Genomic DNA, 14,309 nt, shown 5'->3' with positions numbered 1-14,309 from the left:
TTAAAACTCAAACATGTCATTTTGTTTCTTCGCCAGCTTGGCTACCTCCTGCCGGATAGCCTGCACGAGTGCAGAGGTGGAGAGGCCGCTCAGGGGCATGTTGTCCATGACCTTCACCACCTGGGGCAGGCTTTGCTGGGATGCTGTGCTAGGGGCAACAGGAGGCTGCTCCAGTGCCTGGTTGTACTCCAGGGGCAGCCTGGTAGGGCTCCCCTGTGGGTAGCGAGGATGAGGGAAAGCCTCTACATACCCAGGCAGGGGCACCTGGAAAACAGGGTAGACATGATATCTGTAATACAGGAACCTCATATGATTACTACCCACAAAAACAATGGCTGCCAATTAGATAATTAGAAGGATACAGTATATGCGATAGTTTTTTATTTTGCTGAGTGAACATTTTCTCTTGCACCACTATTCTAGAAAGAATTAAATGGGTGATAAGGGAAAATATACACAGCTGTGTCTGGGAAAAAAATCATTATACATGAAACAAAATAACAGGGAAAGTAATGAGTGTGGATATCTACAAATATATGATACTGAAATGGATTTTGGTTCAAACAGTGTTTGAACTCCAAAAATGGGCTACCTATGAATACTGATACAAAATCCTCCTAAGTGTCAGACTTATATGGCAAGGAATGGGAAAAAAAGGAAAATAGGTGTTCATTTAGGAAATGTGCTCAACTACCCCGGTATTTTGTTGTGTCCACTCAACGGCAGCCATAAATTCAGTTCAGCAAATGGTTTCTAAATGACACTGGTTCTGCAAAAAGACATTGCGTGAGAGCATCTGGTTGAAAGAGGCAAACAGACATGGAAAAAAGAGAACAGTCCATACAAACAAGGAGAGTCCAGTGCAGGAGAGGGGAGGGAGGGTCACATGGGTAATAACAGATCTGACAGGACGAATGGAACCTGTGTTATTTTCATGAAAAACAGAGGAGCAGGTAGAAGGATGCTTAAGGAATATTGTTTAATGGGGCCCAGGCCTGTTCAAGGGGAAATAGGAGCATGAGCACAAAAGACATTTTGAATCAATGTCACTGCCATAACAAGACGGACAGGAGTGTTTTAATAGAGAGGCGATCCCAAATACACATCCCAGATATACTGTATTTCCCTCATGATGTTCCTGTTTTCTTTTTAAATGTATATTCTTGCCTCACTGCTGTAGCTCACTTTCTGGCTCCGTGGGATGATCAGAGGTTATGAGACAACCAGGAGGTGTGGGTGGCGTTTAGAATTTTAATAACAGTCCAAAACAGTTACAACAATATTTTCGGTTTTACTAATGGTGTATTCAATTTTTCAGTTTAAACGTATAGAATTCAATTGTCCGAGGCTCCTTGTCTGTGCTGTACAAAGCCAGAAAGCTGGCCTTTTGTAGTCTTGACAGGAGCCTTAAATAGCAATACTATTGATTAAGTTTTAACTTACAACTACTACCCTAAAAATAGATAGTTCCAAGAAAAGTTTTTTCTGTTTAGAGCACTTTTTTAGCCTGTTCATGGTCTGGATATAGCCTTAATTTTCATGAACTTTCACAATAGTCACTTAGAATACTTTATTTGAAAAGGCTAATTACTAGGACAAAGAGCTGTTGGAGGCACTGGGACAAAAGCTTGAAAACTGAGGAGTGTCCCAGTTTAATCTAGATATCTCTTCACGTTATTCAACCAATATTAATTGCTCATCTTTCATTCATTTATCTATTGAGGATTGGCTGATTGCTAAGCAAGAAAAAGGGGCTTTCTTACAGAGTCTGCCCACTGTGGTGGCACATCCTCAGGTTCAGGTGGATAGGACATCCAAGAGGGACTATGGTAGGAGGTGGGTGGTGTGGAGACAAAATATTCTGAGTAGCCGGACCTGGAAGCTGGGATGGCGTAGACAGCTGTTATTGGGTTTCCTGTAGAAAAGAGAAGAGAGAGTGATGAGTGTATTTTTTCACATTCACTCATGACTGCATTTCAGGGGATAACTAAATTTAAGATTTTCATTCCAATAGTTTTATTTTGTCAGAATATTCCTTTTCTTGAAAGATGAACGCTGGCACAGAAGCAATGCGCATTATGGGTTACTTTTAAAATACAAAGTCATCTCCTCATATGCTTACCTGAGTAGTTGGACACAGGCTGCTCTGCAGTGATAGATGGAAGTGCTGCTCTAGTGATTAGCCCATACGGGTTGTTGTCATGTTGACTCTGCATTTCAGTGACAGATGTCTCTGAGCCCCTTCCCTTAGGCCCCAAGTCAGATGTGGAACTAAGTTGGACAGAGATGGGAGAGGCATAAACATAGAGTTGATGCAATACTACACCAATGTCACTAGATGGCAGATACATCCCATGTGGAAAAAGTGTGTACCTTATTAACATTCTTGCCATCTCTCAATACACTAGTTCAATATTCACATTTATACACGGCCTAAAATCACTCTGGCCACAGCTCATTACCTAGTGAATATCTAGTCCCTGAATATGAATTTGAATGTGAATAAATGTGGAATATCTGATGGGCTTTGGGATGCCACAGACGGTGCGTGTATGATTCTGTCTGTCTGCATCTCTCTGTGTGTGTGAGAGTGTGTGTGTGTGTGTGTGTGTGTGTGTGTGTGTGTGTGTGTGTGTGTGTGTGTGTGTGTGTGTGTGTGTGTGTGTGTGTGTGTGTGTGTCTTAGTCAGCCTTACCGTCTTAAGGAGGTCCCAGGAGGAGGTCCAGTGCGAGGTGGTAAAGGGGGAGGAGAACCCGTGGCCATCTCAGGAAGCTGGGTGAAGCGAAAGGCCTTAAACAGATAATGAAAGGCATTTAAGGTTGCAGAGACTCTATCACAGTCCTTAAGAGAGGGGAAATAATCTCAGCCAACTTACTGGTTTAGGCAGGCTCCACTGGTACATGTCTGCACCATACGATGGCACCCACTGGAGGCCCCCCCCGCCACAGCTCATCGTGCCCGGAGCACTGGTCACCACATCTGCATAAGGGAGGGGAGGTGGTGCAGGGTTGTATTGGTCAGCAGGGGGATGGTGGTGGTGGTGGGACTGCCTTCCGGACGTGGACTGTCCCCCTGAAGCCAGGCTGAATGCCTCCTCCAGCAGCAGGTGCATCTGCTGTCGCACTTCATCAATGGACGGCTGTGAGCTCAGAGTGGATGTCTCTGAGTGGCCTTTCAAGCCCCGGCCATACATGTATCCCCGCGGCCCTATTAGACGGTCAACATTCGTCTCTTCAATCAACTCAGGCTCAGTCTAAAACAAATATAAAAACACATTCACAAGAGAGACACACCACTATGAATTGAGACTCAACATTTGCAAATGATCGGATTTATAAGGAAACACACTTACAAACAACATGGAATCGAGCATACATACAAGAATAAAAGAATATTAAACGTGGGCACAATTAAATAAAAAGTAAAGTGCCCAAATTCCATGGTAGTTTTATAGAAATGGCTTGTATGGGTGAATCTGTACAGCAGCCACCTGGGGAGGCATGTTCTAATTTACACCTGGATCAAAAATTAGAAAATTGAACATCTCTTTATTGATTAGCGGGATATTAACAGATACACCCTGAGAAAGCTGGAAAATTACAAGTTCTATAACATTTCCTGTCATTCTCTCAGTGGGTTGTTGACAAGGTGTCGCCTGAGCTATAGTAGTTTCTGAGACAAGCCAGTTGGAAGAGTTTGATCCAGCTGTGTTTCTGCCTGGTCATAGTAGGTTCAGCACCACAACCGGGCAGTTTGTTTCTGTGAATGCTAACTTGCACTTTTCGGCACTTATAAACAATCCAGCAATATTTAAGTAGTTGCTGGAGACCCACTGTATGTGTGGTAGTACTATTTTGTATCTTCTCTCTCATCTACTCTACATTCAGTACAATCATTACCCTGTCTCCCCCGCATATTCATTGTCTCTTAGTCTGCACCACTTACTTGCTACTTCACTCTATCTATCCCATCCTTTTTCACATTTTCCAAAGTCCCTGCATTTTTTAAATACCCTCTTCTCTTACTCCTTCTCCCAACCTCTGTTTCCATTTATGCCGTCCTTAAGTTTAATGACAAATTAGTACAAGTTGAGGCTGCCCTACTTCCTGTGCGAATAGAGTGTAGCCACAGGAGATCTAGCGTAGTGCACCTCATAAATCAGCGCCCCCTCCAACAAGAAATGGCAGATACTTGCATCTGCAGAGATGGGGCCTGCAGGTACACTAGTCCCACTGTGATCAACAGGGCCGGGGGTTCTGAAAGTGGACTGGGTGGCTTGTACCGACTATTGTACTATATTTTTAACAGAGCTGAACAGTTAGCTACACCGAGTTCAGCCACAGCAAGTAAAAAACCACACCACCTGTAGTCCGAAGTGCCTGATATTTCTAAATCAAATGCAAAAGAGGCTATTTTCACAGCAGACATTTGACTCGCAACAGAATAAAAAGCACAAGATTATATAATAACATTAATGTTCCGCACAAGTGTCCCAGTAAGCATGAGCCAACATGCGTGATACCAGAGCCAGTTACACCTGTGTTTTTCTTGCTATGACGGGTCAAAATGGTTGGCAGGTGAAAAGCAGTTTAGTGGAACAGTTCTATCATGGCTTATAATTTTTTACAGAAGGAACAGCTCAGAATGAAAACCCTCTTTAGGAAAGGTCCAATCGAGGTTTCTTGGGAGCTTGCATAGTAGTATTCTGATTTCATGCCAGGAAGAGCCATACACAGAGCCATAATGGAACAATAAAAGAGTGGACACATAAACCAGCCATCCTGAGATGCATTATATATCAAAACGACAGGACCATATAAATTTTAACTCTTAATTATGAATGAACCACTTCTCCTCCTTCAGCTTGCTGTGGCACACTCGAAACCACACCTGAGCAGAATATGTCTGATTTCTAGCTCCGTTGCTGCACTGTCTTAAATAGGGTAATAAGGTGCAGATTTAGCACTGATTGATAATGATCTTTTCTATTTTTACATTTTAAATGTTACTAGAGTGAAAACAGTAGCATCAGGTTTTTTTAAATTATCATCTGAATTTTGTAACAAGCATATAAATCAACAAATTTTTGTATTTGTATGAGTTTATATGTGATTCATAAGTAAAAGCTAATATTGCTAGTACATCGCCTGTGCATCAGCACTCTAAATGTATATTGCGAAATACCTGATATTGTTTAAAAAGTACCAACACATTGTTGGTCTGTCAATCACTTTGTTAGAGTACTAGTAGGCACTACGTTTTCAAAATGGTGAACACTAACTGCATCTTGTTGGGAGACAGGGTCGGTGGGTGATGACACGTGACTCACGTCATAGCCGCTATTGCGGATGCCTCTCCTGGGTCTCTCCCTCATAACAAGCAGGTCCATCTCTGTTCCTCCAGGACTGGGACTGCTCAGACTCTGTCTGCTGCGATAGGCCATCTGCCCTACCTGGGACTGCCTGCAAAATTAGAGTGAGGATTGGATTCAATAAAAATAGGACCTTGGGTAATTATTAAGTTAAAACATTTCAACTACTTTGAGCCATAGTTTTAGTGTGCCTGCAGTGAAAGGGAGTAGGAGGTGGAGGGAAGGTCTGGTACAATAAACCTTCTCAACTTCATTGTGCCAAACATGATGAACAAGGTTGGGACAAGTATTTGATTCCCTTTCAGAAAGTCATATAAATTTAGATACCTGCCAAATAGAATATATTTCTCATAAGGAGATTCTCTAAATGTTATACCACACGCCAGATGTGGGAATAGCCTTGTGGTTTTTCACACAGTAAAATACAGTACTGATAAAGCATCTAGTACAACAAAACAACAATGTACAATCAATGACTGAGGACAAGATACATATCAGCAAATGTGCTCTGGTGTGATCACTTCAGCTGGGGGAATGCATATTGTTGCTGTAGCTGATCAGCCACAGACTAATTTCGACAGTGAATAGCTGCTTAAATCCTTATCTTGCTCACCAGGGCGGGATATAAACACAGCCATCCAACCCTTGACTAACACACAAGCCAAAATTCAAAAGTTGCTTTCTGCTCTAAATTCAGCTGGTATGGGTACATGTTAATCTGGTGTGGAAAAGACTGTTTGCACACTTGACCTAAATCTGTAATATGCAAAGACTGTCCATTCTTATGTGCATCTGTAAAGCAGAAGCAGGACAGAAGCAGCATAGTGGACCATCCGACACCCTGCCAATCCTCTTATCTCCATTATGGAAGCTTGGGACTTGAATCATACTAATCGGACAGACCTGATGGGTCTCTCAATGCCTACTAAGACAGGATAATGACAACGTTAGAGGGGACAGTTTCACGTATCTATAAAATAATATGACAAGGCAGGGGTCAGCAGTTACAGATAACTGGCCATGGTGAGAAACTCCACCAACAAACATTGTGACTGTTCAAACTGTATCCCTCTATGAGAAGTCTCCTCACACTCTTACGTAAACAATGGATTTTTTTCTTTCTGTTTACACTCAGCCAAACCCAGGTTCCACTTGCTTTTCCACTCTCCCCTCACCTCCTGTGAGACTTGACATAAGTGGAACCTCGCTCATCATCAGGCTCCAGTGGTCTGCCATGCTCACCGGCTGCCCTCTCATGGCCGTGCCGCTGTCTCTGCGCCAGGGCTCGACTGCTGCTGCCGTCAGTGGCGGGGAAGTCATAATAGCCCTTCTTCTTAGCCTTCAGTCTCAGCTTGTTCCTGTAGTGCTCAATGTCTGACTTCTGCTTCAGGGCCAAGTTCACCTGCAGAGAGGAAAGAGTGCAGGATGCAAAGGAACATGGGGAGATCAGAATGGAAACAGAAGCAAGCCACTTCTTGCTGTGTATGGTATGGTTCTTCTTTGTCTGAAAAGGCATGTGTCGATGAAAGATCAGAGGGTTCATGAGAATACGAAGCTCTAAAAATGAAACTGTTATGCAATAATCACAGTCAGAAAGATTCAGAACATATTTATTATTTTTCATGTTTATTATATGGCTTCAAATTTACAGATGGAGGAAAAGAATAATAGAAATAAAAAATGAAAAATTCAAAAGCGTGCTGCAGTACGTTATTGATCCAACTGTTTCCAGCTGTGCTTTGATCTAGTAATAACGGTTTACTGTAAAAGTTGTATTATTGAATTTTTTTGGAGAATAAAACTTGGATAAGATCACAATTCATGTAAACATATATATTTTAAAATAGAGAACTAGCAAAAATATGTTGGTGATGAGGGCAAGAAAATGCTCCTCTTAAGATTTAAACACAGTATCACACAGTAATCTTAACCTACTGTATCTTCACAAATCCTGTAACTAATTTAAAACAATTCTGTACATTTTCTTTTCTCTTTTCTATTTAATCTCACATAATCAATGCAGTTTATAAGCCCCTGAAATCCTTTTTCTATATTACATTCAATATTCACATCTAAATAAGCAAAAATCTTTAGTATAAAAAAATATTTAGTATTTAGTAAAAATTTAACACTGCTCACAGTGAGAAGCTGATAGATAGTTGTTGTTTTTTAAATAGATGTGTGCATACATGTTCATGTATTTATGTCCGTATTTGTGTCTATGTGCCTGTAAGTCTGAGTATCTCTACAAACGGATGTGTGCAGGTACATCACCTCTCCATTGACAATGGCTGAGTCCTGGCTGTGGTCAGATGATGCAGCGTGTGAGTAGCTGGGCTGAGCCACCATAGGCTTTACGGAAATGAGCTGCAGGGAGCCCGAGGAGGTGTCATATGGATCTGAAGATCAAAGAGGGAGTTCACTCACAAAGAAACTACAAATACCTCTAATCATTACATTGTCAGTCAAAGACGAACAAACTGTCTCACTCCCTTTTTGTCTCTCTGTCTGCCTCCACCCCTCCCCCTGCTCTCATCACCTTGTCTCTCTGTGGCTGACACTGTGGGATTATGTGAAACATCAATCATCTGCATCAGCAAGTAAAGTGGTGGACGGAGACAATAGATCACAAAGATAGTTTTGGCTTCCAAGGTTGTGGCAAGGCATCTCTGTGATAGATAAAAGAAACTGACTTTGCACTTTTATTCCTTATTTGACATCAGACAAACTGGATTCAGTTCTGGTTTCCCTTAACTCAGGTGATGTATTATTCAAATCCGCCCATTAAGAAAATCATAATCTTGAGAGCACCATCGAATTTACAAGCAGAGTATTTTAATTTGAGTAATTTAACTCACACCCACCAGCTTCAGTGGACTAGAATAGAACAGTGAATAGTTCAATGTGTGGAAGGCTTTTACTTAAACAGCATCTTAGAGGAACATGAGATGTGAGACATCATATGGTCTCTCTGCATCTTTTATTTTTTGCATTACTGAATGCGTGTGTGTGTGTGTGTGTGTGTTTCTGCCAGTGTATCACAGCATCCAATACTCCGACATAGTTTATCATGTCAGCAGAGTGTCTGTCTCATGCATATTCATCAGGTCCATCTCTGCTTACTGCTGACTGGCTACCTCTCTGTCTATAAAAAAAAAAGGTGCAGTGGCAGTGCCTTTCTCTTAGGGTACCTGTTCGCATGCGAAATCGGCAGCGTTTTTCAGGCAGGAGGGAATTGGACACGATTTTTTGGCATTTGTGACACACCTGACCTACTGCTCCTTGGCCTGCAAATTATTCGTATTTGCATCAGCGTGTGACTCTCACCGTCCCTCTTGCGCGCCTCCTCCTTTGTCAGTTTCTGCTGTGCTGTGACTTTCGGCACTGTCAAACCCCTGCCGGAATTCAGCTTCTCTGATTCGTTGCTGATGACGGAACCATCCTCGCTCGGCAACTTGCTGCAAGTAACCATAGCAACAGGAAAGGCGGTGAGCTCTCGGGAAGCTGGGCATGCAGCCAGGTTATGTCATCCCTCCCTTTAACAACCTCACCTTCCTCTCCTCCTCTCTCAAGCCTGAGTCCGGTAAACATAAGATATTATTATTGTATTTTTTTTTTCATAATGAAAAAATGTGTGTTCATATTAGAGCCATCAGTACACACTGCTGTTTTCAAAGAATAGCAGTGAAATGGAGACTAATTAATCCTTTGTGTTAAGGTTTTGTTAATTGATACCCACTGGTTTTACAGTGAAATGCTCAAAAAATTAACAACACCAAAAAGACCAAAAACCTTAAAAACAGTTATCAATTGGTCAAGTTTAAAATTTTTGGATAATAATGCTGAAATCTAGTGATTGTCTTGCAGAGTAGTGTGTGTATGTGTGCGTCGTTGCACATTTATCTACATGTTTGCATTTGTGAACCTGTGCATTTTTATGTTCATGTGACTCTACCACATATGCATTGTGGATATACAGTATTGTGCTTCAAAACCAGTGTGCGTTCATGACCAGGGTGAAGCAAGACTGGCTCTTCCATTAATTGGACAAACAATTGCTTTATCCAATTGTTGTTCCACTAGCTTCAAACACTGTACTGTAGTTGGAATTAGAGCTGATCAAGCGGCGGCTCAGAGGACCACGAGGCTGACAGTGACATCAAAGCACCATGGTCTATCCCCTAATTGTCTGGTAAAAATGATAACAGCAAAGAGAGTCAGTGGAATGGCGGCTGCCCTCCCCAGCTCTAGTTGAGGCAGTGCTGCAGAGAGCTAGCTCCATGCACCAGTCGCAGGCTCGACAGAGATGTGTAATGTGTAAAAAATTAATTGAGGTGTAAAGAAAACATTTACATTGGCTGTTTGAGAGGGTTGTATGTTTGATCCCACGTTGTTGTTAAGTGGATGACAGATGTTTGACCTTAGTACAAATGAAGGGATGACTTCAGAGAGGAAGAAGTAATTTTAGGTATTACTGTACAGCATTTGTTTATACTATCTACTAGCATCTGTTATACTATCTAAACCTTTTTGAAGTTAAATAATAACTTTAACCTCATGGCATCATCACACAATTGTTTCCACTAGCTATAACATATGTTGCATAGTAGCAAATATCTAAAACAAAATACTGTCATGTTTTCTCCATATTCTAGGATAAATGTTTATCTACCACTGTTCTCTATTATAAAACTGGAAAATCACAGTGACTGACGTAAAAGTGCCAAAGTTCTCCTATCTACTATCCACCAAAATCAGTTTTCTCAGTAAAACTGAGGCTAAAAATACTCTACGCACATAGTTCAGATAACTGTTCACCTGGTTCAGGTGTTTAGAGAGGCATGTTACACCTAAACACTCATCATTGTTCAATGATTGATTTGACATGCATCTGTTGGGCTTAATGCGGTGTCATTGGATGTTTTTCGGATTTTCATCTCATAATCCAAACTGAGCACATCAGTAGAGTCAACCACATTCAAGCTCATTTTTGAAAAACTTGCTACATATTATGCTGTAGTGTATCTTGTCTCTTGGTTTTCATGTATGACGTTACTATCCCTGAGTAATTTATGAAAAAGCAGGCAAAAGAGAACCTTGTTATGTCCAGCATATAGCTGGTTGAAAAATGGATAAACACTAATGAATGATCACGTCTTAAGACATGATCTCATAAATAGACAGGAACCTTTAAGACCAATATTTTGATAAATAACTAATAAACAATTTTTGCTGCCTCAGGAGACTCAAAAATCATTTCTGCAGGATTTTCATTCCCTAGATTCCCTGTTCTGTCACATTAATTTCATTGGATCTCATTATCCCACACTGCTTTGAAAAATGATGCCCTTTTGCTTCTATTTAGCCTGATTTAACATGGCAATTAACTTCAGAAACACCACTACTGACTGTCAGATGAGAAAAATGCTCAATTTTACCTGCCCATACATCTGTTAATGACTGCCTATCATTCAGCATCAGGGTAGAACGAGGACAGACAATATGGCTAGAGGGATCTTTGTGTTTTATCGTCCTGCCTCTCCCTATGCGACCAAGGAGCTTTCTGACAGAGCAGCGGAGCAATCCTTGAGGCCATTCTGTAAACAAATATATTACACTTTGGATGTTCGCCATTAATCCCTGTTGAAGGAGATTTCTGAATAAATAAATAAGGTGACAGGACTCAGCTGACTATCATCTGATTGAGGAATCAACACATTTCTTTCTAACATGTCAACATGTTAACAAAGACAAATGCAGCTGAGAATGACGAAAGTAGAGCCAAGTCTGAAAATACATAGCTGAGCCTGGCCTTTCCTCTGCACTATCCTCACCTTAAACTCTACATCTTTTGCCAAGCTAGTGTTAAGGATCTAATAATATTTTATCCCAGTTATGAACAATGACTGCACTATTATTATGGTAAATATTTGTTCTTACACAAAACGTGAAGAGAATTCAAATTTCAGTTCAACTCTAAAAATTTTAAATGCACTTGTATGTATGCTGACTTTGAACACCTTAACTTGCATTTATCCAAAGTGAAGTATGTACTTCAAAGATGAGCTCTGATAAATTTAAACAATGTTTTATATGTACTGTTGTGTTTTGTTTGCCATGAAGCTGCCCCAGGCTATTTCATACCCATAATTTCTATGCCCATTAGTTCACATACACATGCACTAATCAGTAGACAAACACACATCTTTTTAAATCGACTGTCTCCTCATGTTTTAATGTTTTTTGAGTCCTTGATTTCTTTTAATATTTCATTACTTTTAATTTAATCTGACATTCTAACTGTCACAAATAATAATCATGCAGTGTTTAATCTTACCTCCAAAATAAAATAAATCTTATCCTCTGTTAGATTGAATATCAATAAGGTATTGCTTCACCTACAGTACATCCAGAATAAAACTTTATTCTAGGGAGAAAATCATCTGGATAAAGTCAAGATTTTATTTAACTTTGATAACAGCATTGTTAAGTCAATTAAGTCCTTTGTTCCTGAAAATGTGAAAATTGTCTAAATGTTGTAGTTTATAAAGTTAAAATTTTTTAGACCTTTTTTTTTTTCACATTTTTTGTATTTTTCGTGATACAGACTATAGCATAAGGAGGCGACCATGTATAGAGATCACGATACCTTTTGTGTTTGTCAGCGGTGAGGCTTTTCTTGTTGGCAGTGCCATCTTGTTGCAGGGCCTTTTCTAGTGAAAGTGGCGTGTCTCGAATTTGTAGGGACATCACTAAGGTATCCTGACTGACTGGCAGGGTCTCCTCGTCTCCTCCCTGTTGGCCCAGGTGCTGCTTGGCATAGTCAAAACCCTGGACTGGCTGGTGGACAGGTTGAGTGAAAATGGAGAAAGGCAAAAGGGACAGCTTTAGGAAGACTGACTTCCTTTCACATACCTGTGCTCATAAAATGTCTTCATTTATGAGAAACAACAAAGAGAGACATACATTAGACAACCAGAAGTGTCACATAGACAGACATCTCAAAATAGCTGCAAAAGTGTATCATTTTAAGAGTTGTCCAGAGGATTTAAGGAACTGAACTGAGATGACTATGCTGCTCTGCCTTGAAATAGATAGGCATTGATTTAACTGAGGCCCTTTTTCATCCTCTTCCAAATTCTTGTCAAACAAATAACTCACAGTGGGCGGTGACAAGACGAGGTTTGCAGACTTAGTTAAAAGATGGAACACATTAGAGGATAATAGGGAGGAGGAAGAGGACCCGTGGTGTTCTACCTAACCTAACATGCTTCTCTATTAATATGTCCACATGTTTATAGAGAAAGGTACAGAAGGGACCAAAAGAGTTCAAACCCACACATACACACACACACACTGAAATATTTAGGACCACTCTAATCGCATAAATTGTCAGACACACATCACAGCCTCAATGCAGCTAAACCGCGGTGCAAAATCAACATGTGATACTCCCCTGACTGAAGAACATGCATCCTCTTTCTTCCAATTGCACAAACACACACGTACAGAGTAGGAGGATCCACTTTCTCAGTTCACTAACTAAAGTGTGAACTACTGTTGCTGCTCTCAAAAGCGGAAATTCTAAAAAGTGTAAGTGATGAAAGTGTTTGGCTTACAGACACTGAAAGTAACAAAGAGGAGGTAGTTCAAGAGTCTCATTTAAATTTTAGGTGTCACTATTGCTGAGCATTTTCACATTACTTATTGGAAAGAACCAAAATTTTACACTGCCTAAAATGTTAGTTTGTCAGAAGAAACTCGTTTTTTGGTGTTTTTTACATGACAAGACTTAGCAGGACCTCAGAGTTTCTGTAACAATAACTGGGCTGAAAGCAGCACTGAAGTTGCTTTCACTGTTTAATACAGAAGATTGTATGGCTTTCTCTCTAATGAAATTCCATAAATAAAGCAGTGGTATGTGCTGAGTGTTATACTGTGCATTTTCATTATTCTACACTGACATATAACAGTAAACCAGTGAGCACAGAAAACAACAGACATGGAGGTGGAGAGATAACTTTGATTAGGACATTGTGACGCCTTTGATGCTACAATAATGAAAACTGTTTTCAATCTTCTCCACACAGAACAAACAAGTGTCAGTGTACACATAGACACACGCACTCATTGTGCTTGAAAACCGATCTCCGTAATAACCATTCTCTGTAAAGCTTAGTCTTTCAAATTTGCTCTCTGGAGACTGCTATAAGAAGAATAGGCAATACCAGCCTTTCATCCCAAAAAGGTTTGATACTCCAAAGTGCTTGTCATATCCTTAGTTTTCATCAGCACAGCAGGATTTATTTAAATATATCATAGGTGATGTTTGCTCAGAATCCCATTCAAATCCTCCTGCTGGCACAGCTGAGCCCTAAAGACGATAACAGATGAGAGAATAGAGAAAGGCAGATACCTGGTGATAATAGCCCACATCTCTCCGATACGCCATCTGAAAGCGAGAGAAACAGAAAATATTTTAAACTGTGTGTGTGTGTGTGTGTGTGTGTGTGTGTGTGTGTGTGTGTGTGTGTGTGTGTCGTGTTCAAGTTTCGATTGACTATGAACCTGCCGAAGCATTACAACAGGTCATACAGATGCAATTACATAGATAATACCGAACATAATACAGAAAACACAACAAACAATACAAAATTCAGTTATCTGGTTAATGCTTTATCTCTGTTTCCTAATATTTCCTTGAAAGTTTTCTGGAAAGAAGAACCATGTAGTTTGTCACAGCAAAAATAGAGGGTCAATTGTGAGATCCTTATTTTAGCTAGATAAGTTAGGTATGTTGAGTTTATTATTAATTTGTGGAGGAATTTCCATGAAAGTTGGATATTGCTCCATTTAAATCCCAGTAAATATCCGCTCATCATTCATTTATTATTGTAAACGTCTTATTCTTCAAAAATGCTAAACTGTATGTTTGTTT

General features: G+C 40.3%; 1 protein-coding gene across 1 annotated transcript in view; it reads right to left on the bottom strand.

The window, feature by feature from the left end:
• Positions 1 to 14,309, bottom strand: part of kiaa1549lb (KIAA1549-like b) — a 57,739-nt gene continuing 43,430 nt past the window's right edge. The window contains exons 12-22 of the mRNA XM_040132320.1: positions 13,788 to 13,823; positions 12,021 to 12,211; positions 8,699 to 8,829; positions 7,646 to 7,770; positions 6,547 to 6,773; positions 5,330 to 5,462; positions 2,876 to 3,253; positions 2,696 to 2,790; positions 2,123 to 2,271; positions 1,764 to 1,915; positions 1 to 264 (exon numbers count right to left, since the gene is read on the bottom strand). Of these exons, the coding sequence (XP_039988254.1) occupies positions 1 to 264; positions 1,764 to 1,915; positions 2,123 to 2,271; positions 2,696 to 2,790; positions 2,876 to 3,253; positions 5,330 to 5,462; positions 6,547 to 6,773; positions 7,646 to 7,770; positions 8,699 to 8,829; positions 12,021 to 12,211; positions 13,788 to 13,823 (1,881 nt within the window). The remainder of the gene's footprint in view (positions 265 to 1,763; positions 1,916 to 2,122; positions 2,272 to 2,695; positions 2,791 to 2,875; positions 3,254 to 5,329; positions 5,463 to 6,546; positions 6,774 to 7,645; positions 7,771 to 8,698; positions 8,830 to 12,020; positions 12,212 to 13,787; positions 13,824 to 14,309) is intronic.

The sequence above is a fragment of the Xiphias gladius genome, chromosome 1 (assembly GCF_016859285.1).
Source record: "Xiphias gladius isolate SHS-SW01 ecotype Sanya breed wild chromosome 1, ASM1685928v1, whole genome shotgun sequence".
NCBI classification, from domain to species: Eukaryota; Metazoa; Chordata; class Actinopteri; order Istiophoriformes; family Xiphiidae; genus Xiphias; species Xiphias gladius.
This window is presented reverse-complemented; position numbering and strand designations above follow the sequence as displayed.